The sequence below is a fragment of the Corvus moneduloides genome, chromosome 4 (genome assembly GCF_009650955.1).
Source record: "Corvus moneduloides isolate bCorMon1 chromosome 4, bCorMon1.pri, whole genome shotgun sequence".
In the NCBI taxonomy this organism is placed as follows: Eukaryota; Metazoa; Chordata; class Aves; order Passeriformes; family Corvidae; genus Corvus; species Corvus moneduloides.
In genome coordinates, this window is record NC_045479.1 from 5,305,801 (window position 1) to 5,332,148 (window position 26,348).

A 26,348-nucleotide genomic window follows, 5' to 3' on the forward strand; every position below is an offset into this window, starting at 1 on the left:
TGAGTAGGAATTTTAAGTCACTGTCTTTGACTCGCAAAGATAAACCCCAGGCAGGTTTTGTAGATCAGCTGGCCCTTCATGGACTGCTTCTGGTGGGGATTTCTTCTTTAAGAAGATGGAACAGTGGTAGCTGTGAGCACCACAGACAGCACAGCACAACACCTCATTCCCTTTAGTAGTTTTCCCTGGAAAAAGCCTGAAGCAGCAGCAGCATCAGCTTTCTCCAAGCAGGAATTGGAAAATAGCTCACCAGACTGGCTGGAGAATTTATAAAATTAGAAAAACAAAGCAGCAAAAGGCCTTGGCTCAACAGCATTACTTTTAGTCTGTCTGCCTCTTTGAAGTAACTAGTCCTGAATCAGTTTATGAGCATCAGCCAAGACAAACACTGAGGTCCTTTTGGGAGTTTTGCTTCAGAGCAGCATATTAATACTCTGTAAGGAGATGCAGGGCATGTAGTGGATGTTTTCTTTATCAGCAGCCCTAATCATCCCAAATCTCTCTATCTCACTGTTAGCACACCCTCCTGACAAGACTGCAGACACGGATGAGCTGTCTTACACAGCGCTTAGAGTAATCCAGCAAAAAAAATGGGGTAACTGACCCTCTGCAGCAGAAGAAGTGTCACACAAACCCACAGGGTTCTCAGAAGCCTTGTCCCTGCCTGGCATGCACTGACCGTGCCACAGCAGCAGCTGCTCCAGCTGATGTGCCCCTCCTCTCTACGGCCTCCCAGGAGACCAAGCAAACCAAAACACTGCTCACAGAGGATGGCCAGTCAAAGGGACAAGTATCAAAGGGACTTGCTGACCAGAACAACCAATCTCAGCAGTAACAGTATGTTTAGCTAGGAAAGCCCTTGTCTTCCTACCCCCTTTGCATATTTTCTGTAAGTGTTGGGAGATGAGCCCTGACTTGGACTTGGCTCCTTACTCCTGCAGCTGGCCTTTCAGTAAGTAAAGCCTTGCTCCCACCATAAGAACTAGAGGCAGGGCTGGATTATCCATGCTGGTTCTTTGTAGGCAGGCACATATGTGAACCTGCTTCTTATCTGTGCAACTGTGCTTGCTTTTTTCACCTTTAGTATCAAGAGTAGCAAGTAAGGAGGACATCTCACAGAACAGGAGTGAAGAAATAAAAAAGGGATACAGTAAAACAATCTATTCAGTCAGGCTGCCACCTCCTCTGTTGCTATGCACGTAACACACACTGGCATGCATTGTATTTAGTGGACCTTGGCAGTGGCAGGTTAACAGTTGGACTTGATGATCTTGAATGATCCTGATGATTTTCCAACCCATTTCCAATTGAATCTGTGAGTATATAATAGTGGATGCCACACCGTGGGCAGCAGCAGGAACTCTGCATATTGGGCTTCCCCCGAAGCTGTTCCACATGGGCACATGCCTGTGGTGACTTCTGTGAGAAGGTAGCACGATAGCAGCTCCCAATACCTCGGGGATCTGTCCTAGTTCCCTTTCCAACTCTCCCTGGTGAAGGTATGAACAAACAGCAGCTTGCTCCACCTTGTGTAGATGGAGAAAGCCTTATCCCTCTGTTGCTACTGCAGACCCTTCATTCCAAGGTGCCTTTAGGAAGTGGCTGTGCAACAGAGTCACAACTCGGTTACTGCTTGTCTTGCTGTAGTTGAAGGTTAAGGTGCAGCATCCACGACTGGGTTAAGCACCCAAAAAAAAAAAAGGAGAAAACAGACTGAATATTGCCAGCTTCAGTTCTCTGCTCAGTTCTGTTCTGCCACATTCTCCTGGGGCTTGTCATTAGAACACAACACCTTCAGCTAACCAAGTTTCCTCCTTTTTTGTTGTCAGTCACAAAGCTTACAGCTCTTTTATTTTAGGGTATTCTTCAGACAGAAAAGAGTGATGTTTGGGCACAAATGAGACAAAGCAGCTTAAACAAAGGCTGGTTTGTGTTTTATTGCTCAGGAAATGACAGACAAATCTGTCTGCAGCAGAGATGAGCATTTAATCTTGCCATTTCCCATCTGGGAAACACTAATAACACTCAGCATCTCATTTCTTTGTTGGGGGGACTCGGTTGGTTGGAGGGGATAGGTAGTGATCTCCCAGGTGACAATGAAATACTTTTGGACTTTCCCGGCTGGTGTTCCTGGGGACACCTTCCATCTGCAAATGTAGTTTGGCCACAAGGTGTAGCCAAGTAGATCAAGGCAACTACTTTCTCCATGCTGGAAACTCCCACTTCAGAACACATTCTAGGCAAGTTCATCTTCAGTACTAGTGTGCAACCTGACAAGAAGCAGCCAGTGCTCCCCAGAGCTGGTCCGAGTGCTCACCTGGGAGAGAAGGTTGCCTTCTTTGCAGAGCAGGCTCAGTCAGTATGGAGCAGGGAATGGGCTGCACCCAATTCTTTGTGTGTAACAGACGATGACAAGTGACACAAGGAATCTGGTGTTTCCAAACCCGACTCACTGAGCTGGTACTCGACATAATCCAGTGTGAATATAGGGCTAGAGGAAAGTCTTTTGGCTGTATTGGCTGTTTTTGCAAGGTCAGTCCTGTTTTCTTCCCTGTAATCCTTTGCTTCAATTTTTTAAATGTTGGGGTTTTTTTCATTAAGGGATTTAATTAAAATAGAGGTATGAGTTGGTACCATCTTTGGCATACAGGCCAGACCAGGATTTGAAACATTTATTGTTATTGCTGGCTATTCTTTCACCTGAGGTTGTTGTCTGGCTCCTAGCACAAAAGATTTCACTAAAACTCTACTATTCTGAAATTTTCACAAGGAAAATTTCTTTTTCACTCTCGCTTTTACTATAGTGTAGTAGCTGGGGATTTATTTTGGAAATTACAGAATCATGGAAAATTGGGCTGAGAGGGGCCTCATGGTCTATTCCATTTGCCTGTCTCAAGGCAGATCATCGATTCTTAAACTGTTTTGAATGAAAGGTTCCCCCAGCTTAATTTTAAAACCTCAAATTATAGATTCCACAATTGCTTCAAGAAATCTGTTTCAATGTTTTTCCATCCAGAGGATACATGTTTACCTTCAGTTGATTTTTTAAAAACTTTTTTGTGCAGTGAAACTTGAAAAGGAGATTGAACAGAGGAAAGTAAAACACAGGAAGTGGAAAGGACTTCCAATATCATCAATGCCATTTCCTTACTGTTACAAACAACCATGTCAGGTTCCTTGTATATGTACAGAGCTCAGTGTTGACCTGGTAGAACTTCTGCCCTAAATGTTTTAAACCAAATTCTGCTGAGATTCTCATCTTTCTGAAAGTTAAGAGTCTCCTGCAAAGTGTAACTGCAAAATCAGAAGAGCATTATAAAGCCTGTGAGATACACTTCTGGGTACATGGTGTGCAGATAAAACTTTTATGAAGTGACAGAAAATTTGCTTGCTAACAGATGTGATGAAGCCTCAAAAATGAAAGGTAGATCTCTCCTGAAAATTAAAATCCCTGCTGAAACAGATAACGATGCTTCTAAATTTCCCAGGACAGTGTTTCAGATCTCACCAAAAAAAAAAAAAAAAAAAAAAGTCTGTCCTCATCAGGACTGCACAAGATGCTCCTAACTTGCAAGAGAAATACATCTGAAATAGGATAGTGATATTGGGCTTGGGGGAAAAATAAAATTGTGACTATTCCAAGAAGAAGTCCTGGAAAGTGTGGAAGAAAGAGAGAAGCTGGGTGGGAGGAAAGTCAACATGGAGTTAAAAAGAAAAAAATACGACCGAATCCAGTAGAAATGGAGAGCAAAGTTTCTGAGCTGAGGATGAGGAAGATGTTTGATTACACCTGGGAGGAGATAACTTCAATGATCCCCTAACTGCTTAACATGAAGGACAACTGCCAGACATAAAAGTTCTCATCTTTACCAATGTCGTAACTGATGCTTCAGAGAGTATCTTGACCATCTCCACAGTGTTTCAAAGCATCCTTCAAGACTCAACCCCCCATGTGTCAAGGCACCAATGAAGATATGAAATGACTTGAGGGACCTATATTTAGGTATCTGGATTCAAGTCTGTATGAGACATCACCGAATTTAAACGCCATAGAAGAAAGTCTTGGGTAATTCTGTGAGGTCAGGATCTTTGTCCTTGTCCTGCAGCAGCTGTAAGAACTCAGCTGGAAGAGCTTGCAGGTTGTAATCATACCCCATGGTGCAGCTATACTAGCATAATATCATGGCCCAATGCACAGGACAATACTTTCAGACAGGACCTGCTGGGGTACTGAATAGTATCAATGAAGTCTTAAATTCAAGACTAGAGCAATCCAAACCATCACTGAGATGTAGCCCTCCCAGAAGAAACATTTTTTTCCAAAGCTCATAACTCAAAATGAGTCATGCTTGATTAACTTCACTTGGGTCAGGAGACTAATCATGAGATGCTATTTATAAATTATATAAGGAAAGTCAGAGAGAGAGCATTAGAATACCATTCAGAATGGAAGACATGTTACAGCCTTAGCACAGTGTCACTCTGATAACTTAATGAAAACTAGGAACCTTCTCTATTAGCAGGTGTTGTCTCTTTTCACTTTCTTTTTTTTTTTTTTAAGTGTGTCTACTCTCCAGCAAAAAAGTTATTAAATATAAGTGAGACTCCAATCCAGAGAGCAACTGTCCAGCTCAGTTCTTGGTGGGGTAATAGATGAGAAAGTTTCACCTCCTCCTTCTCCTCACAGCTGCCCCACACACATGCACACACACACAGAGGCCAGGGAAGTCTACTCCTAGAGCACCTACCTTGGGTTTGAAGGCAATTAATTTCAGGACCATCTCCACAGTGAAGAGGCCAGTGAAGAGCATGTTGAGGATATTCATGGCTTCCTTGAACATGCAGCTCTGACCGTAGTGCTGAAAAATAGCATCCCAGCAGGAGTGTGAGGGTAGGACATGCCAGTAGTCAGGAATACACAGGACCCCTCCCAGCCTCCCTTCATGCCAAGGTGCTCTAAGGAAGACCCCAACGTGTTCCATTTTTCCAGTTAAGAAGTCCCATCTCCCTTCATACATAAGGATTTCCATGCCTCTATTCATTTTTGCCACCTGGCTCTGGATGTCCTCTTTTTAAAAGAATCTTTTTGAGGAGTGGCTACCAAAATCATACTTATCATCCCAGTTCAGGGCTCGTTATAAATTTGCACAATGTTACAATACAATCTCCAATTGTGTTTTTTATCTGAACCTTCCTAACCCTTGGATTGCCTTTTTGTTTGATTGTGATTGCACAGCAAGCAGGGGTTTCACTGAGCTGTTCATAATGATACCAAGCCATTCCCCAAGTAATTACACTAAATTCAGGATTCTGCAAAGTACATGAGCAGCTCAAATCATATCTTTCCAATATGCATTATCTTGCATTTGTCAGCTCTGAATTGAATTTGCAATCATGCTGCCCATTCACTTAACTTTATTAAGATCTTATGAAGTTACTCTCCATCTTCTATTGATTAATTCAAGCAGTGTCTTCTGCAAGTGTTGCCTCACTTTTCATACCACTATTTCCAGATCATAATACTTGAGACTGATTGCACTGTCTTGTTCTAAGGTCACCTTCCAGTTCGTGTTACAAGACCCCACTTGTAGTTGCTTAACTTTAATAAACTTCAACCAGCTGGGATGGATTTTCATATTCTGTATTGGCACAGGGTGATTTATTCAAAGCAGTTTCAGTTAAAACAATTCAGCTGCAGCTGAATGCAAGGCCAGGGAAAAACACAATGTTGAAGCATTTTCAAAGTTTCTTGCAACATTTTTCGTGAAAGGCTCTAATACTTGCAGGACGCTGTTTAGAAACTTGAGATTTTACTGGCATGTGCCTTTTTTTGCTGTCTATTATGACATTTGACCCAAATCTGGCCTCAGCATAAACCTCTGAGAACCTGTACTTTTCTCAAGATGGATTCAGACTTCCTAGCATCTCCAGAGATGCAGTCCTGCCTGTGAGCTCACAAACATCTCACCTCTTCTGGCTCTCTCTGCCCTGGGTGTGTACCATTGTTACAGAAACTGAGCAGCTTCACACCTTCAGAGTGACCAGGGCAGGAGAGACTTGAGCTGGGAGCACGGCACTTTCCTGTGCTCCTGTTGCCTCACTCCTTGTTTGGGACCTTGGGTGAAAGAGCAGAGGAAGACTTTGCAATGGGGATGGAAAAGAGCTGGACCAGGTGATGAAAAAGTAGGGAGGTCAAGAAATCTGATGAGACTGGGCTGAAGACAGTGAGAGGAGATAAGATGAAAATTGCCTGTGAATATAGACTTGAACTGTTAGTGAGAGATGGGAAACTGTGTCTGGATTTGCAGGGAGACAGGGAGTGGAGCAGAGTGGGATTGATCCACTGGAAAATGTAGTTAAAAGGAAAGTTGGTGTAGAAGTGCATGGGAAGTTGAATCCACAGGAAGGGACAAACGAGCGAAGTGGAAAAGGTGTAGCTGAGAATGAAATGGTAAGGGGGTGGAAAGGAAATCCATGGAAAACCCAGGAAATATAACTACAATGGTGAGCCTGTGAAGGGCTGGTTGAAGAGTGGGGATCTGGACTGTTTGGGCCAAAGCCCAGGGAAGAGGGTGCACAGACCCGCTGGGTGAGGGGGAAGGATGGGTTTTGGGGAGGAGAGAGACACACAGGGAGGCCTTGGGCAGACACAGACTGGGAGGAACAAGTCAGGAAAGTACAGCCTTGGGGAAATGTACAGAACAGTTCGGGCGTATGAGGGTCCATTTCCTGACTGAACGGAATGTAAGACTGCTTTTTTATAAGCTGGCTACTTAGTAAAGGCTTTGACTCCTTCCTCTTTACTGCTGTTCCACCTATTGCCTCTCTTTGCTGTTCCTGTAGATCCAGCTGCAAATGTTCCTTTGGTGGATTCACATTGGATGTTTGGAAAACCTTCCTACAGTAAGGAAAATGAACACACACCGCAGCAGGTCATAAGGCAATCAGGAGCATCAGTAGTGAAGCAAGGCAGGCAAATACCTCTCAAGAAATGCTTTAGGTGGAGCTGATGCTGCCTTTAAGTGGGGGGATAGACAATATGGCCTCTTGAGGTTCTTTCTAGAAATGTTTCTGTGGTTCTTAATTGAAAATAAAGGCTATACTAAGCCTTCCTACCCTCTCTCTCTCCAGTTTCCTTGATTACCTCATTTGCCAAAATATTTTCTCTCTACTTTTTGACACAGAGAAGACTCAAGTTTAAAATTCACATCTCAGGTGAGTGGCAGTTCCAGGCTTATTGCTGCATTTCATAGAAGACAAATCAGAATTGAGAAGTCACTTGTTAGCGGCCACTGAACTGTTCTGTGATATAACACTTTTGGGGTCTTTTCCCCTCCATTTGTTTTTTTTTTTAAGGAGTTGAAAGTGTCAGATGTTACCAGGAAGAGGATGAGAGGCAGATTCCTCATGGTAACTACGTGTCATCAGAAGTGAACAGGGTACAATGGTTCTTTTTAACGTGCTTTTCCCTCTCTCAACACATGGTGTGCAGGTTAAAGTAGGTCTGAACCCCAGACCTTTTTACAGTTTCCCCAACACACTCTACTGCTTCATCACCTGGAGGTTTTCCACTTGCTCACTTACTTGCATGGCCAGGCAGATGGTGTTCAGCAGGATCAGAACGAACATCAGGTATTCAAAATAGGTGGAGTTGACCACATACCAAACTTTGTACTGGTACTGGTTTTTAGGGATGTATCTCCGCAGAGGCCGGGCTTTCAGGGCATACTCTACACACTGGCGCTGTGGAAGAGGCAGGGTACATTTAAAACCCAAACCCAAAATGTCTGGGTGGTCAGCCACCTTCAAATGTAATAAAAATACAATATGATTCAAGTTTTTTACTGAAATGAAAAAGCTTGGTAGAAGAATTTCTATTAGGTCATAATGCCAATGTGCACGTTCTACCTGTTAAAGAGTTCTATATACAATTACTTTGGCCATTTACTTTGGCCAACACTGCTGTTGTGCTGATCTGATCTCAGTGAAACAAATGGTACAGCAAACATTTTTAAGTCATTGCTGTCCCTTCAGAAAATCTTACACCAAGATTTTTTTCTACCTGGCTCCTGAAAGATGTCGGCAAAGCCAGCTTACAGTTTTATCTTGTTGGCAAGCTTCACATATTCCTCTTTGTGTGCATTTATCTTTTAAAATCTTATTCCCAATGCATTTTCTACCTTTAGTGACAGCAAGGTGTTGTAAATTACCTGGTTTTTGTCCAGCTCACAGTTCTTGTACTCTTGCTCTCCTTGTTCCTGAAATGTGACGATGACGAAACCAACGAAGATGTTCATCATGAAGAAAGCAATGATGATGATGTAGATAATAAAGAAGATGGAGATCTCAACCCTGTGATTATAGATGGGTCCCACATCCTCCATGTGGGAATCAATGGACCTATACAGCAACCTGAAAGCAAACAGGAGCCAAATGCAGAGAAAATCTGCAACTGCCTTGAGGCCTTATAGGTGATGTTATAAAGTTAAACTTTGTAGTTTTCTTCTGCTTGTATCAAAATTAATTCACTCAGAGATGTGCAGACTTGCGCTGCTTTGAGTGCAAACACTTGCAAAAGAGAAGACCTGGCTCTTGTTAATTTTACACATTTGAACCTGTTCAGGGTTGAACATAGTTGAACAAAATCATGCTCTTCAGTTAACAAAAGACAGGAGAGTCCCAACAGAGCTGTTGGGAACTGAGTTTAAATGGAGAAACCTGAAACCTGACAATGCTGGAAAGAACCTGATATCCATTTTATATTCATTTATACACATAATAATTGTAACAAATACTGGTATCACTGCTACTGCTGGAAATCATCTTTTAAGAACCAGAGACAGTGCTTTGCACCGTTTACAAGTACAGGGACAGAAATTCCTGTAGGAATTTATAGAGTACATAATACCACAGCGACTGCTGCTACTCTTGCTATATTTAAAGCTCTAGGCTTACTTAAATACTTAGAAAGGGAAAGACTATGCTCTGCCTTTGAATTTTCTCTTTTGAAATGAATGAGGACATTGCTAGTGTTGCACTGGTCCAAGAAACACTCACTCTGGCCAGCCCTCAAAGGTGGAGACGGTGAAGAGAGCCATCATGGCAGTCAGGACGTTGTCGAAGTCGAACTTGCTGTTCTCCCAGCTGCGGGGCTGTATCATGGGCTGGCTGACCTCCCCATCCTTGTAGGTGATGTAGTACCCTCTGTGTGTGAGAGTGGAGACAAAACATGGCAGACCTGCACTGCCAGCACGAGGCGCCGCGCGTGGGCGGCCAGCGAAGGGGAGGGATTGGAAAAGGTCAGACCCACCTGCATTCTGCTTCTGTCTGCTTGGAGCTGTCAGTGCAGCTGTACAGCTTGCCCTTGGAAAGGAAGAAAGAGGAATGAAGCTTCCACTTCTGACAGCACAAGGGTTAGGGGAGATCATGTAGCAGGGTGTCTGCATTTACCCCTTGGTTAACCAGCCGTGTGTTTGCATGGCCTTTTGCAGATAGATGTAAGCAAACTGGCTTGAGGGTTGCCTGAATGTGGGTAGCACAGAGCACAGGCTTCTGTCTGCTTGCACAGTACTTTTACGTGCACGTCCTGAACACTTGTTGTCAGGAGGATGGTGAAAAGCAAGGAGATAAAAGCAGACATAAAGAAGTGCATGAACAACCCCCCCTTGGTTGTCTGGCATGCGTCTTCCTCTGCAAGATGGGAGGTGCACAGCCTGCAAGGACCAATCCTTTTGAACAGCCCCCTTCACCTTCCTGGGACCATGCCATGCCAGTGTCAAGCTCTTTAGGTAAGAACGACATTAGTGATGATTCCTTATGATCACGGATGGTGGGCAAGAGTTCTGCACGTGCCTGGCTCAGTTGTGGAGAACTGCTGGTAGCAGAAGCCTGGGTAACACTGACAATGCCCCAAATGTCTTGCCTTTCAACACAAAGACTCCATTTTCCCTTTCTCATGCTTTTCATGCAATTTTTCTTCCCATCCCTTAATACAGCTCAGTGTAAAGGGTGAATGAATGGGTCCAGTGGTTTTACCTTAAACAGCTGAACTCCAATGCAGGCAAACATGAACTGCAGCAGAGTGGTGACAATCACAATGTTCCCGATGGTTCGGATGGCCACAAACACACACTGGACCACATGCTGCAAGTGGAAGAGAGGAACAAAAGTCACTTGTAGGATTGTTCTCAACTGTCCTGGCTGAGGGAGAAGCCCAAGAATAAAAATGCAAATAATAAGAAAAAATTATTTACCTAATACCCATTACCCAAGTCATGTCTCAGGAAAGGGACCAACCTCTTTCATTCCTTGCTGTACTTTTAGAAACAGGCAGAAAGGGATAGAAAAGTACCAGAACTCAGCTCTCTGAAACTTCCCACATAGCTGGGCACCCACCAGCACATAGGAAGCAGTTTATCTAATACAGAGAGGTTGTGTCTAGGGTTGTGGGCCCATCTGTAACCCTAGAAAACCACATAATTTCACCTCTGTGCTGATGGGGCCATTCAGCTCAAAAGCAGCGTGTCAGAAAAGGACCTGGCAAGCGTGGTGGACACAAAGTTGAATATGAGCCCTCACTACAAAGATGGCAAGTGGCATCCTGGGCTGCATTAGGCACAGAACTTTTAGCAAGCTGAAAGAGGTGATTCTTCCTCTTTACTCAGCACTGGTGAGACTGTGCCTGTTGTACTGGGTCCAGTTCTGGCTCCTCAGTACAAGAGAACCATGGACATACTGGAGGAAGTCCAGCAAAGAGTCACAAAGATGACTTAAGGGATTGGAGCCTGTGTCCTGGGAGAAAAGGCTGAGAGAGCTGGGTCTGTTTGTCTAAGAGGAGGCTCGGGGGAACCTGATCAATGTAGATAAATGGCTGAAGGGAGGATGCAGAGGAGGCAGAGCCAGGCTCTTTTCAGTGGCTCCCACTGACAAGACAACAGGCACAAACTGACACAGAGTAGGTTCATCTGAACATTGAGAAACACTTTTACTGTCAGGGTGACTGAGCATTGGAACAGGTTGTCCAGAGAAGTTGTAGAGTTTCTCTCCTTGGAGGTACTCTAAATCCTGGGCAACCTGTTCTCAGTGGCCCTGCTTGAGCAGGTCCCTTTCAACCTCAGCCATACTGTGATTCTGCTGAAACATTACTTGAGCCACTGCAAAAGTCCATGTAGCCTGAAATAACCTGAATTTATAGTTTATAGAATGCACTGGGACTTATCTAACCTTTAGTCCTTTGGCTCTGTTGATGGCCCTCAGGGGCCTAAGGACCCGCAGAACACGCAGGATCTTCACCACGTTAATGGCACTGGACCTGGAAGAAAGCGTTGGAAGGTTTGAGAGATACAGCAATGCAGGGAGTGTGCTGCAAGGGCAGGTCTTGGAATTCTGCACAGCCTTAGCCTGCCTGAGGTGTTTAGTCAACTCCTTGCCATGGCACTTCAGGGGTAAGGAAACCAGTCTCTGATGTTATCTTCAGAGGTCCTGCTTCTTGTTCTGGCTTTCATCATCTCTGCTGGATTAATGACAGGGGAATGGAACATGGGCAAGGTACATTTTTAGAGCAGGGCAAATGGACTCCGTAGATACCCATGATATAGGAATTATGCCAAGATGTAGTCATTACCAAGGCATTTTCAGGTAAGGCTCAAAGAAGCACTCCATTGAAATATTCATAGAAGAGTGAAAAATCCAGGAGACTCCAGCATTAAAGGTATATTATCCACTCGGATTTTGATCCTACAGTGTGTTTGGCCCCTGAACCCACAAATAATTTAAGTGTGTGCATAAATTTAAGGATGTGAAAACTCCCACTGAATTGATGAGGATGACTTTTGTGCTCACTTTTAAGTACTGAACACAACTATCTACTGCAGCAGAGCTCTCTGCACCTTCCAAGACTGAAACCCTGACTGAGAATCTTCCTGGTGCTCAATGACATCATGTTCTATTGATTCTGGGAACAGTTTCTATGTTAACATACCAAGAGTCTGAATTAGGTCTGTAAGAAAGAAACAGCAGGTCAAAAAAAGAACTGTGCCATTTTTAAGACCTTGACTGAAAGCCCAGTGGATCTTACAAATTCTCCTGCTTGACTTAAGTGTGCAACATGGGCGAGCTGCTAACCCGTAATGGTAACAACTGGGAGCTTGTTTCTTATCAGATGTGAAACTAATTAGGAAACTTCCTACCCAAGACATAGTTGGGTAAATCTGTAAACTTATTAAGCAAATTAACAGATGAACCAAAAGAAAACTGCATGACAGAAACAGATCAGCCACCACCACTCTGAATATTCTCACAAAACTGTTCAAGTGCTTGGTGGCCTTCCATTGACTAAGACTCACAACATCCTAGGAAGTAGGAAAACATTATCACCCCGTTTTCCAAAGAAGTTATGATAGGTCTAGGAGTGAACCGTAAGTCACCGAACTGTCCTGAACCGAAACAAAGGCCTTGGAACAAAGCTAAGTGTTGTGATTCCCAATACACCCATTCTTTGTTCTCATTTGCTCTTTCAGAAAGATTCCCCCTTCCAGGTCACCAGAGTAGCATTTCCCAGTTACTACCTCCTCTCTTGAGGCTGAATTTTAATGGTCTTGAATCATCTGAGAAAAACACCTCATGAACACCTCAACAGGCTCATAAGGAAAATCTTACCCAGATGAGACAACGAGCCTGAGCCATCCCTCCCAGCCCAGCCCTACAACCACCCCCAAAAGCAGCCAGTTGGAAATAGCTCACTCACTGGATCCCAAAGGAGATGAGAGAAACGCTGACCACCAGCAGGTCTAAGATGTTGAAATAGTTCCTGCAGAAGGAGCCCTTGTGGAGGAAAGCCCCGTATGCGGTCATCTGCAGGGAGGCACACGGAGACACAAACACACTTTGCCATCAGCAGCTGCCCAGGAACCAAACCCACCTGGTGATGCTCAGAGTGTATAACTGGGGAGGGGACAGTATTTCTAACATGGCAGACAATTTACCCACAGACCCCAAAGGAGTTGAGCCCCCATGGAAAGAAAAGAGAGTGAAAAAGACAGCAAGATAACTATGAAAGGCCTAAATAAAGAAAGCGGGGAAAATATGCACTTTGAGTGCACTGAGTAAATAACATTTAGAATTAGCAAAGCAGCAGAATGACTGTTTGCAAAAACTACTCTTTGCAATCACGTGCTTTTCCCTTTTTCTTCAGTGACAGAAGGCACTTGTATCATATAAAGGCCCCTTTAGCAAAATGGAGTAAAAAATATAAAATAAAACGGGCTCTCCTGTAATTCTTTTCAGTACTTAGACCAGCTGCAGTGGACAGTTGATCACTCTTCCCTTTGTGAAGGAAAACCAGAATCCCTTGGGATTTGATGCTTTAGAGCTGAACTGAAATGACAGGAGAAATTACTGCTCTCTTCAGCTTGCTCCTTCTGTTCAGCTCAATCCCATATCCCTTTTCCTACCCATCTTCATTCATTCTTACTCTAGATGGAGTTGCATTTTCCCCTTAGTTTTCCTGACAAAGCCCAAGGCTATATTCCTTGAAACAGAGTAATTTCTTTGTGGAGGTAATCATTATAATTAACCAGGCAGAGGGAGGGAAAATAGTTAAACGGTTTTGCAAGGGAGGCTCTGCCCTGCCAGGGTATGAAGGGTATTGAATACCTGCTGGCTTTGAGGAGGATGTCACAGCTCCAGAGCTGGATCAAGTGACAGTGTAAACAGAGAAGTTTAGACTGGTCTCTGTTACAGACTGGGACTAAACGAGCCTGGCACAGTTCAGGAGGGTGAGGTGATGGAGTATTTGTACCACCTACCTTAGACTTGGTGAGTGATCTAATGCAGCTGCTTTGAAGAAACCCCATCCCCACAACTGCTAATGTTCATTCCTTAAGAATTCTCATTCCCATCCAGGAATACAGGCTTCTAAGTCTGGTCCTCTGAACCTCATCTAAGTTAGGTGTCTACAGTAACCCGGGGCAGACACCATGAGACTGTTGCTCAGTGACGAGCTGTAGCCAGACTCCCAGCTGACAAGTGTGAACTGGAAAGTCAAACTGGAGTTTTCTGGCTCCTACCAGTAGCTCAGGGTGGCATATTGGCTGGAGGTTTCCAACCTGTGGCAACTCTATTCAGAGCAGGGTGGAAGGGCACATGGTATATCAGATTATTTTCTTCACCAAACATCCATGACATCAGGGAACTGACTATCAATCAGACAGAAATTAGAGGGGGAGGAAGTATAAACTCTGGTCTTGGCTTAGAATTTATACTTATAGACACATTCAGCTGGGGAAGGGAGGAGGGGTTCTTGCCATAACAAAGGTGGTAAAGATGCCCTTTACTGGTTAGATTTTGTATGGCAATCTTGAAAGAAAGACACCATTGAAATCAGGAGGGGAAGCTCTGCTGAGTTTAGGTTCTATACAAACTGTGGTTCTCTCAAGCCTGTTGAGAGATTTTGTCATCTCAGAAGAGACTCTCAGGGCGTTTATAATCTATATTTGCCTCCTATCTGGAGCATTAAACAAGTTACAGCCTTTTAAGATGCCAATTAAAAAACCTTGGCAGTCACCTTGCCCATATTGACCTGAATGCAGGTGGTATTATCACCAACACGAGGGCACATGAAGCTGGTTTCTCTGCAGCCTTGAATATCCCATGGCCACTCATTCTTTTTCTTTTTTTTACCATTTACATTAACTTTGCTGTTCTGCAAAACATTGTGCCCAGTGCAAGGCAGCAGAGAAACATGCACCGAGAAACCAAGCTATTTGTGACTTAAACTTAGGGTCCTCGCACTGCTCTCCCACTTGAACTTAGAGAATACCTGGGGATGTTGTCATAAATCACCCAAGTTGACAGGAGGACCTGGGGAAGGCTCAGGAACTCTGCAGGTACTCCCCTGATGAGAGCAGAGCAGCGGGCCAACGGGCTGGGTTATGCTCTGCTAACACTGAAGTCACCAGGAGAGTTACAGCTTCCTTCAGAGGGAGAAGAATTAGTGAGTCCAAACAGGTGCCTTGAGCTGTCCTTTCATTTTTCAATGTTGCTGTTGGGATGTTTTCCTTTTCTTGACAGGCCTTTTGGATCTGCCATGTGATCTGTGCACGTTCAGAGTTACTGTGTAAACACAGATGCAAACTGCACACAGGCTTAATGCCTACATCTCCCTGGAGAACATTATGGCTTTGGTAATTTCAAGGCATATCAAAAAAAGCACATTTCTCTACAAAAATATGCAGGGGCCACCCTGCTTGCCAGCCTTCCATGTAGATACTGTTATTAGGGTCTTGAGCTGCAAAGTTTGAGCAGCTCCAAGGCACTGCCTGCCAGCACTTAGAGCTAGCTTGCTGAGAAAAAAAACCCAGCTGCCAAGTGAACCTAGCATTTAGAAAGCCAGAACTTTGCTCAATTACTGTTATTTAAATTATTAGCCTACCAATTTGGGAAAATTAGAGTTAAGAACAAGGCAGCCTATTTTTGTTTTCTTCCAAGCTAAACCATTCTCCTGCGCATTCCCCTTGGTATTGAGCACATTCCTGGGAAACAGGAAGCTGGGTTTTGATGCAATTTTCGTTGGCAGCTACTGTCCTTGGTGTTTCAGTGGTTTGTACTCTTGGTTCTCTCTCTACACCTAAAAAGTGAGCTTTTGCACTGTGCTCCCTGCCTCCTACTTGGATGTGCAGCCTGTAAGCTCACAGAAGTTGTCAGCCACCCTTTGGGCTGGTTTCTGCAGAACAGAGACCTTCTCTTTGGGTGTAGCCTGTGTAAGAGGTGTGTGTATTCAGAGGTTCTTGCAGAGCAGAAAAGTCCTGTTTGGGAAAGACTGGCCAGGGTAGAGGGAAAAATTTATGAGGGAATGGCCTTTTTCTTGGTCCTCTCTTACATTTCCCACCATTGCACCCTTTTGTTGCAATTCCCCTGGAAAGCATTGTTTTGTTATAGGCCCTCAGTTACAAGTTTGAATACCCAAATTTCCCAGGAGACTTTTTAAGCAACTACCGAAACGTCAAAATCAAAAGAAAAACAACCCTTGGAGTAGAGATAGTAATGGGGTTACAAAAAAAAAAAAAAAAAAGAAAAGAGAGAGGGAGAGAAAGAGCAAAAGAGAGAAAGAGTGAAAGAAAGAAAGAAAAGGAGAAAACAAGTGTATTTCTCAGATTGGTTACCTTAAGAATAATTTCTAATGTAAAGATACTAGTGAAGACATAGTCTGCATTGCCTAGGATCTGAAAAATAAGCACAATTGGGTTAGTGGTACTGAGCGTGACCCAGGAACAAACAGGAGTGTGTGTTAGCAACAGAGACTGGCAGAAAACTAGAAAGCTTGTGAGCAAGTCATGGGAGAGAAGATGGGCACTTTACCTTCAGAGCAATTTCAATGGTGAAAATGACAGTAAAAACTATATCAAAATAAAAGAGAATCTGTAAAAACAAAAGGGGATAGGAGCGGGGAGGGTAGGTCAGTGACTGATCACTTGAATGGGAAATCACAGTTCAAAATTAAATACATATGTTCTTTTCACAAGGGAATGGGGACGACTCTATGGGGAATGGTTTTGTAACAATGTCCTGTTGAATGCAGTGAAGGTCCTGGCACAGAGGACAAGAAACACATTACATGAAATCTTTCCTGAGTTACAATCCCATGAGCACTACAGAGGCAAAGTAACTTTTTGGTTGCTACAGGATTTTTTTTTTTTCTTTTTTAAATCTCATCGAGAACATTCAAGGGTTTTCCCAAATAGGATTCCAAACTGAGAACACAAAGAAAGCCTGGTCTCTCAGTGGAAAACGTGAGATTCCTTCTTATTAGCTTCCATTCAGTCTTGTCCTGTGCCTCTCTCAAAGGAAGAAAAGCAAACTGCAAATTCATACTCTAGCTATTCTTTCTTTCTCTATCCCGAATTGCTCTGGATTAGGATGAATAACAAAGACCCTGCCAATTGACCAGAATCTCAGCACTTGTATTGCAACCAGAATTTGGTCATTTGCTAAAGGTGCCTAACTAGATCTCGCAGCTTTCTATTTGCATCCTGAATAACAAGCCCCCATTCCCAGGAACATAGACCTGGGGATGGAGATACCCATGACATGCACAGCAGACCACAGACAGTGCCCCTGGGGCATCACAGGAGGCAGTGAGAAGTCTGGAAGTGTAAAGGAGCTTTCAAAGTATCGGCATCAAGGACAGGAATGTCCTTCACTGCCAATCAGTTGGCATCCCACAGTAAGTGGGAACTTTCTCCTTGACTTATGGGACCAGAATTGAGCTCTCTTTGTTTCCAATATATTTCAACATCCCAGGCCACTTTAGTGCTGCCTACACTACAAATGTTGAATATCAAAAGCATCATGCCCATGGTTTACTGTTGTTTTACCATAGTCAAGTTCTAAACCAGAAGGCCAGTAAGTGGAAGCTGTAGAAAACTGATAATTTATGAAATTTAGACCTTTGCTGCTAAAACATTAACCAACATAAAACAGGAAACTGCCTTCTCCCATCCCACAGGCGTTTATTGTATCTTAGTGCCTGTATCCTCACTCAGATTTATAAGTGGCTAAATTCTTAGAGCTTGGTATGCAGTGGGGCAGCTACTGCGAATTCCAGGGTCATTTTACATTGCACTATTTAAGCATAATCCAAATCTGGACTGATTTACAGACACTGCACGTCAAATGGGGGGACGTATCACTTACTGCTACCATATAACTCAAAAGTCTTCAGGTCACTGCTCAATTTTTAATCCCAAATTCTTCTCAAGGCTGTCTTGGGCTCTATCAAGTTTTGCTGCTTAGAGAATTAAAAAAGGGCCACTTCAGGGGGACAGATCTCAATTTCAACCTATATTAATTTACATACATTATAACTGGAAATATCCTTTTGCCATGTTGCTTTGTAAGTCCTGACATTTGATTATTTTATCAATGGAATAATTTTATAGTCAATGGGCCAGATTCATGGGTACTCTCTGGCTGCTTTGCATGACTCCACCAACATAAAGAAGCTGTAAACTTGATTAAATGAATGATTAAGCCGTACCTGTCGCTGCTTTACCTCACCAGAGTGCTGCAAAGGAGCTAGAACACACTGGTGAATCTGCAGCTAGCAAAGATACCCCTCACAGATGAAATAATGCCTAATGAAGATGGCCACGGCCCCACCTGTGCAGGAAGTTCCATTTCTCAGCTGGCATATTTATTATTACCTAAACATGAACTTCCTCTAGAATATATTAAAATGAAGGAGCACCTTGCCAAGGTGCAAACGGGAGAATATTGTGAGCACAGTCTTGGGACTTGTTTGGACTTCAAAGGCTGTTTGATCGGACTGGGCTGGCACTTCCAAACACTGCCTGAGCCCTGTGTGACACAAGAAAGACACAGCCTGCCCCAGGAAAGAAGCAGTCCAAGCCTCTTTGCTAGCCCTTGCTGGGCTCTGTCTTCCTGCTCTGGGATAGTCTGTGCCAGCAGCATCCCCAGTCTGCACGAGTCCTTGTGCACAGGCTCGTGCTGAGTGAAGGCAGAGGCAGATTTGCTTTCAGCTTGCTTTCTTCCTTCTCCTCCCAGGCCTCCGTGTGGGCACAGGGGAGGACACAATCCTACTGTTCTACTGTCGCAGTGCAAAGGCAGGCCACATTTGCAACCCACACATCTTGTCAGTGTCCCCTTGTATGATACTTTTAAACATCTGTACCTGCAAAAATTAAACACAGATTTTCATGCAGCACCAGTGGCTTCAAATACACAAAACAATGCTTTGCCTCAAACCTTCAGCTCTTTAATCCAGGACAATCTGCTCTGACTCTTTTTTTTTTCCCCTCTCATTTAAATCTCTCTGCTACAGACTCTGAGACAGTTTCTGTGGCATGTCAGGAGCCCATCTGCCAGCTGACATGCTGCAGCACTGATACATATTGGCATTCAGTTATCCCTACGTGGTGGGCACACTCATTTGTGCACAAGTGGGTTATTGGTGGCACAGGTTTGACTGGATTATTTAGCATCCTCCTTCAGGACAAAATGCAAAGCCCCTCTGAGAAATTCTCAGGGATAAACTTCCATTAACACCTTCTCTGCATGCACATATGTATTCTAATGCATGCTCAGGCCAGGATACGTCAGGGAGCATTAAATTTAGGTTTTATTATTAAACAAGAAAAAACCATCCTACTCTTCAATCCTAGCAAACTCTTCAGGCATCAAGGCACCAAAATGCCACTGCGGACACCAGAAATCAGAGGTCTTGCATATGTCTGCTGACCCTTCATTTTTCTGCCATGACCCCTGACTAATGGCACAACCACTGGCAAAGTTAAGGGAGCACTGAACATTTCAAAAGGTCAGGAAAGAGGGTGAGAATGTATCTCTGTGCTGAATGCATTCCTCTTCTCCCCTCAGGCAGGTAAGGAGATGAGCACAGCATATTTTTTGAGGGTTATCTCAAATTTGATGATAGCTTTGCAGCCTGTGTTCAAATAGTCTGATTCTAACCTGGATGTCATCTCAGAGTGACTGCATCAAACTCAAGAATGTTACTCCAAATTTACACCAGTGAGAATAAAAATGAAATCAGGCCCTGGGCTTTTTAGTTCAAAAGGCAGCATGTGGCAGCAGAACAAATGGTCCCACAGGAACCCGAAAATTCCTCAAAATTGAATTATCTGTATCCCAATCACTGTTTCTACAGCTCATTTCTAATGCTTTAATCCCAGGGAAGAACAATTTTGCTTCAGCCTCCTGTTCCTCCTTTCCCTGCACACACTTCTGAAGTGAACTAGAGGCCAAATCCTGCACTGACTCATGTTTCCTGCAAAAGCTAATGATTTCACACGCAGCCTACAAAAGGCAGAAATCATGGAAGATAGGCACTCCCAAAGCCTCTGATGCAGCCTCTTCTGCCTTTCCTGGCTTCAGCTCATGATCTGCTCATACCACACTTGCAATACCCAGCGAGAGAAGGAGGATGTGAAGCATACTTGGTTCCTAAAGGAGAGGTGTCGCACGGGGTCCTCAGCTGCCAGGGAGATGCTGCTGAGCAAGATGAAAAATAGGATCAGGTTGGTGAAAATGTTATCGTTAACGATTCGATGGCAGTGGACACGAAACCTGCAAGAGAGAGGAGAGGCACGACTTTATCTCTCAAAGAACACCAAGACGTGGGAAATATTTCCCCCCTCCTCTTCTGCCAGCAGGACCAGAGGATTGCCCTGCAGAGCACCTTCCCTCTGCTCCAGCACAGGGACAACCTGTGCAGGGCAATGCTGGCTCTACACATCACTCAGGACTCACACTCGGTGTGTTTGGATGGAGAACAGTCACTCCCTCCTGACAGAGCTTTTTGTGATTTCCATGTGGTCTGAAACCTGCCAGCCCAGAACTATTGCCCTTGCTTTCATTTACAGAACCATTCCTGATTCATTTAGGAGCAAAGTAGCAGAAACAGGTTTTAGGGTGCCAGTGTCCTGAGCTGGGACTGGAGCTTCACAGGAGCTATGGGGGATCTACCTTGCTAACAGGGTACAGGCCTGGCCAAATGGATATAGGGCAGGCTGGCATCAGCAAATGACTTCTGAGAGACATCGTGCCATGCAGGTTGCGTGATGAACATAAGCCCACTTGCTGCTCTCAGTGGCAAACAAGCAGGTAAAGAAGGAGCAGTGTCCCATCAAACTTGCTTACTGGAGACCATTACACCACCTTCCATATGCTGGTAGCAGGCTGTGAGGAGTTAAACCCCATAATAGCTCTGTGCACAATTCTACAGGCACTTCATTAATCTATTTAGCTCTACTCTTGGCTGTTAGGGCTCCAAGTCCCTATTATAGCAATTTTACAGATGACTGCAGAGGTTAATTTAGTTCTCCAAATGACAGGGGGTGGGTGGCACAGCTAGCATTACAGCCCATGAGCCCCAGCCACCCTCAGTCCCTCCCTGTTACACATACCCAAGGAGGAGTGGCACAAGCTCTGCTGGGAGAAAACTGGCTCTGAATTAGCAGGCACAGCCCTGCCTTCCTCTGGGGCTGTGTTTGGAGGCTGAGTCCTTAGGAGAGATACTGGAATGCAGGGTGCTGCACAGACCATTGGGCAGTGAGCTCATTGCTGCACCCTTGCAAAGACAAACTCACCTGTGTCCTACCAGCCCTGCACCCACCCAGAGGTCCTGCACGTCTGTTTTGGACAGGCAGGTGTGACAATGTGAAGCTGCATTGCAGGAGCCCGTGGGAAAAGAGTGAGGGAAGAATTGCTCTTCCCAGGCTCCCCTCAGAGCTATGGACTCTCCTCCTCCTCCTCTCATTTCTTCTTTTATGCTCATTCTTGATGTGCAGCAGTGAGCAGAGACACATGAACTCCCTGCTGGGAGTGGATTTTGAGCAGCCCTTAGGACAGGAAGCTGCTACCTCCCTCTTGATGGATTGCATGGTGGGTCTCCTGCAATTTGGACCTGAATATGATGGGGAATTCCAGCTACTCGCCTCTGCCTCCCTTACTTCTGAAGTTTTCATGACTTGTCTCTTCAATCAGCCTTGCACGTGCCATGGGCTCCCATTGAATATTTTCATGGCACTCCCTACAGTTGTGGTTTCCTGAGGATTTCATGCCTTAAAGGAGATAGGGTCAAAGGAGCCTTCTGGTATGAACTGCTGAAAGGGAGCTCTGCACCTCGTAACTATTGGGGCCCAACGTGAAAGGGGTACCTGCTCTTCACCTCCTTCTTCTGGCTAACCAATCTTTTAAATACCTGTTGTTAGGACTGAAGATGAAAAAAGCACTGGCATCAGGCATGGGCACAGCCTTTTCCTTGAGGTGGAGCTCAGACATCGGGCGAGGTCGAGGGCCAACAGGCATCTCTGGTTCTTCCTCATCTTCCTCTGCTGCAAGGAGCATTTTTATCTTTTAATGCACAATACAACCCATTCTGAAGCGCTGGGGCATTTGTCTCTGTCATAATTAGAGCTAAAAGCTAAGGACCATTAAAACAGGATGCTGAAAGCTTGAGGCTCCTTGCCCTTCCTTCCTTCGAGGCAGTGCCCTTTACCCAGGGCTCACCCTGGCAGACATTGATCTCGCCTCTCTGTAAAACCATTAGTGCTGGAAAACCTACGATATTCCCACAACACTCTCCTCAGATGCTTCACAGTCCCTTCTGCAAAAAACAAATGAAAAGGCTACTTCTAATGACTCATTTGAATCTTTCTTGCTGTGGTCTAGATCCATTTTCTGTTTTCTTATTTTCCATGGACACAGAAAATTAAAAATCGCCTTCCTCTAGCAGAAAGCTTTTGCACACTTGAGGACCACTATTATGCCTCTGGGACAATATCTGGTTCCTAGAGCAAAACAGCAGCAGCCTTTCCTGAGGTGCTGTGTCCCCCAGGTCTCTGATTATTCTTCCTCCTTGCTTCCAGATTATCTGCAGGATTAACCTGCAGCTGAGGTTTCACTGCTGCAGAGGAGGGCTAGATTAGTTCTTATATCTTGTAATACTATCTTCCTGTTAAACATCCTCCTTGGAGATGTTTCATTATACTCTGGCATTAATTTGCCATCAGTGTCTGATATGCACAAAGCACAGATTATTTACCACAGAGCAACAGTCTGGTCTGTCACTCCCTCCTCTGCACTCCTGCTGCTCGCTGTTCCCAAAAGGGGCACTTAGACTTCATCCTTACTGAAGGGCATTTTTTTTTTATTATTCTGACCAGTCCTCCAGTTCTTCAAGATTGTTTTTCTCTATTTGTGAGGATCTCCATGGAGCTGCTGCCACATCTGGAACCATGTCTGGACAAGCACATGTATGCCCCAGAACAAACAGTGAGCATATGCACACTGACTTACACTGATTAAAAAGCCTTAAAATTGTCCCCTTTTAAAATTTAGTGGGGGGAAGATTAGAAAGATGGGAGGCTGAGACTCTTGAACCTGACACTTATGGAGTACATCTCCAGGCAGATCAGTGAGCAACCCCAAGACAGAAAATGAGAGATGAAGGCTAAGTGCTACGTGAAAGAGAAGCTTCCACCTTTGAGGATTTCTTCTACCTGCTGAAGTCAGATGTTGTTTTGTAAATGACATGATAGGATTTTGCTATTTCAAAGATCCCAATCCTTTCACTTAATCAACAAGACAGGAAAAATCTTTAAGAAAGGAGCCTGACAAGTTAGATAAAACTGATTCATCTTCCAGGCACTGCAAAGGAGGAAACTCTAATTGAAAGGTTCATCTTGAGTCCATAAAGAGAGATAATTTCCCGGAATGGTGTTCCTTTAGGGTGAGGTACTGTACTTGATCTGGTTACAGGACACATCAGAAAGAACAGATGAATCAGCACAGATCCTGATCTAGATACCAGAGAGAGGAGAAAAATGCCCTTTTTGAATGCAGGCCATTATTACATGCAAATAGGATTCTTTCTTTACACTTCCAGTACCAAGAGTTCAGCTCAAATTCGCTTGATAGATCATTGCATAAATGTTTGAGCTGGTACATGGAGTCTGTACTTTTTAAGTCAATCTGTTTTTTAACAGCTCAATTTTATGTGTAATATACTTCATAATACTCTTTCTACAGGCTGTGTTAGTTGAAGAAACATCTTTCAGAACTACTTTTTTGCACAGGACTTGTAAAACAGGTGTTAATGTTAATACTCATGTTTATGTAATATAACCATATTTTGCACTTGCACCTTTAATCTGTAGATTTCAGAGTAGGCTGACAAAGAGCGAGGTAAGCAAATTCTTTTTCTTAACAGGCCAGAAAACCAATGCCTAGGATCACGTGGGGTATTTGAAGCTCTTACTTAAGAAGAGTATTCTGGGTCCTGCTCTGTGCCTTCAATGTGAGATCATTCTTCTTTTATTTCTCAGAGGAATGCTTAAAATACACTTTTAAATAGGCATGGAACAATGCCTCTGGAAAATCGACACTCAGCAGAAGAATCAGCCCCATGAAGACCATAAAGAACATTGTTCCTCTCCTCTTCTTCTCATGTCTGCCATACAGCAAGAAATGTATTAATGACTCTGGGAACCAAATACCTTCAGACTGAAAAACACATTCAGTTCCTCTGCCATAGATAGAGAGTAATGTTCTACTTTTCGCTTAGAGTCTAGGACACAGAAGAAAGGAAACATTGAGGGCCAAATTCACAAAGAAGAACGTGATTCCAGCCTCATCCCAGGTCACCACCCATGCTATCTGCCTCCATATGGAAGCAGCACAGCTGCTCACATTTGTAGAAGCAAATGTGCTTTGGCTGTGGGGACAAGCACAAACAGGCTACAGTGCAATATCAGTGAGAAATTCGATGATGGGGAGGTTTATTTTTCCTGTACAAAGACCAGAACTCTCGTATAAGGACATTATTTTGCTTCAAGCTCCCATGAATCATCCCAAGATTTACCTTCATTTGACATTCTGAATTCTTTGTCTATTTCTGTACTAGACTGCAAGACTAGCTCCCTGTCTTCCTGTAATAAACATATCATCATAATAATCCTTCTAGTGTACACAAATCTCTGGGAGAACTAGTCTGTCCTTCTGAAAAAGAGGCTAGGTGATCTGAGGAGCTGCAAGTGTTCTGGGGCCAAGGAGCAACACTGTGTGGCAAACAGAGTCAGGAGGGGTTATTGAGAAAACTGGCTGAAGGAGCAGAAACAAATCAGAGAAGGAGCAAGGTAGGTTAGGAAAGACCCTGCCTTGTTAGGAAAAACAAATGAAGTGACCAATCCAAATGGTTTCTGAACACTGAATTAGGGTGAATGATGTTTTCAGAGGATGGACAGTCATGGGAAGTGCCACAGGCACTGACAGCTTAAATCATAAAGAGGAAATAGGTAGAACCAACTGGCTGCATCTAGGAAGCAACAGGATGTTTCACTTAGAGCACAGCTGAAAATGGATCCGTGTGCAAGCTGCAGGAAAAGGTGCGCCCAGCTGGGCTGGATATGGCTGCACAGCATCTCCTGCAGCACAGCCAGACTGGTCAGCAACCAGCAGAAGGATTCTGGACTGCTCAGATGTCCACAAGGGAACTGGACGGGTGTATGGGTGGGGACTGGGAAATTCTTGCTTGCCAGTGCTGGGGGAAGCCTTGAGGACTTGCTTTCCAAAGCCAACTGCACGAGGCAGAGGTGACCTGTCACGTCAGCTCTGAGAGTGCCTTGGTGTTTCTGGGCTTGATCCAGCAGAGTGGAACAGATGACTGTGGTAAATCTGATCTAATAAGGGGTTTACAAAACCTTACTGCATCTGAGCCTTATGGTTGGCTTCCATAAGGTCCAAATGTGGATTTTGTGAGCTGTTAGAGATCATCTTCACTCTTCACAAAGAATTGATAAACAATTCAGGGAACAGGCCTGTTTAGAAAAGGCATCAATGCCATACAATGGCAAGAGACCAGGGTGGTGTCCCTTTGCATTTCTAGTAGGAGACAGGAGAAAACCTGATAATCCATTCAAATTTTAGGTTGTGTTCAAAACTATGTTCAGCCAGGGACTGGCATCCCTAGGCAGCCATTAAAAATGTTTTCACTTAATTTTCCTCACTCTAACTCTATGCGTGGCTGCACGACAAAAAAAATGTGGGTGTAGGTTTTTGTTACATAGTTCATTTGTAAGCTATTATTTCTAAGCTATCTACAGAAAGTAAATAAACCTCAATTCTATTAGCAGTAGACTTAAAATCGACATCCAGGTGACTGTTCCTTCACTTGAAAAAAAGGTAATGGTCTGCAAATCCAAGCCAGCTGAGAAACAGAAACAAAACTGTATCAAGCTGTTTTAATCTGTGCTTCTTACTAAAGACTCCCACAAACCCCTTAGCAACTGGGGATGTGTGTCCAGTAAGCGCCTGTGCCTACAGAGGTGATGGGAAGATTAAATCCAGAGTGATCTGCCTCAGGCAGAGCAAAAGCAGGACTGCACAGAGTTAGAACCACACCCTATTTCTGATAAACTGGCTATAAACATGGAAGAATACAAGTATAGCATGTGTGAGAGCTTCTTGGACTGACAATCAAATACAATGAATGGTTTTCCATTTTGCTTCTCTGAAACCCTTGTCCATCTCCTCAAAATGAGCTCTTGTGTCCTTTTTACCCTATCAAATCAACCTATTACCAGTCATTTATTTATCAGGAATTGTGGAATAGAAGAGAAAGTGTTTTATGGCCTCTTATAGCCTGTTCCATAAGCACAGAAACACGGAAGAGCAGAGCAGGGAAGGATCACAAAAGGCCCCCTGGTTCATGCCTCTGCCAAGCCAGGTTCAGTTAATTATAATATCTAAGCCTTTTCTGGGAGACATTTTTCTGACCTGTCCTTAATGACATTCAGCAATGCTGGGCTTCCACA

The 26,348-nt window shown here is 44.1% G+C and overlaps 1 protein-coding gene across 20 annotated transcripts in view; it reads right to left on the reverse strand.

Annotated features, from left to right (window-relative positions):
* The window catches only part of CACNA1C (calcium voltage-gated channel subunit alpha1 C), a 465,854-nt gene that overhangs the window by 69,173 nt on the left and 370,333 nt on the right, over positions 1-26,348 (reverse strand). For 11 of the 20 annotated variants that reach the window (XM_032106990.1, XM_032106978.1, XM_032106995.1 and 8 more), the window contains exons 19-29: positions 21,737-21,869; positions 19,971-20,100; positions 16,357-16,416; positions 12,746-12,852; positions 11,224-11,311; positions 10,036-10,143; positions 9,311-9,363; positions 9,058-9,204; positions 8,211-8,412; positions 7,585-7,743; positions 4,749-4,859 (exon numbers count right to left, since the gene is read on the reverse strand). In XM_032106990.1, coding sequence (XP_031962881.1) covers positions 4,749-4,859; positions 7,585-7,743; positions 8,211-8,412; positions 9,058-9,204; positions 9,311-9,363; positions 10,036-10,143; positions 11,224-11,311; positions 12,746-12,852; positions 16,357-16,416; positions 19,971-20,100; positions 21,737-21,869 — 1,298 coding nt within the window. Of the gene's footprint in view, positions 1-4,748; positions 4,860-7,584; positions 7,744-8,210; positions 8,413-9,057; positions 9,205-9,310; positions 9,364-10,035; positions 10,144-11,223; positions 11,312-12,745; positions 12,853-16,160; positions 16,221-16,356; positions 16,417-19,970; positions 20,101-21,736; positions 21,870-26,348 lie in introns of all 20 variants that reach the window. The other 9 variants (XM_032106992.1, XM_032106982.1, XM_032106987.1 and 6 more) reach the window with 2 other exon arrangements.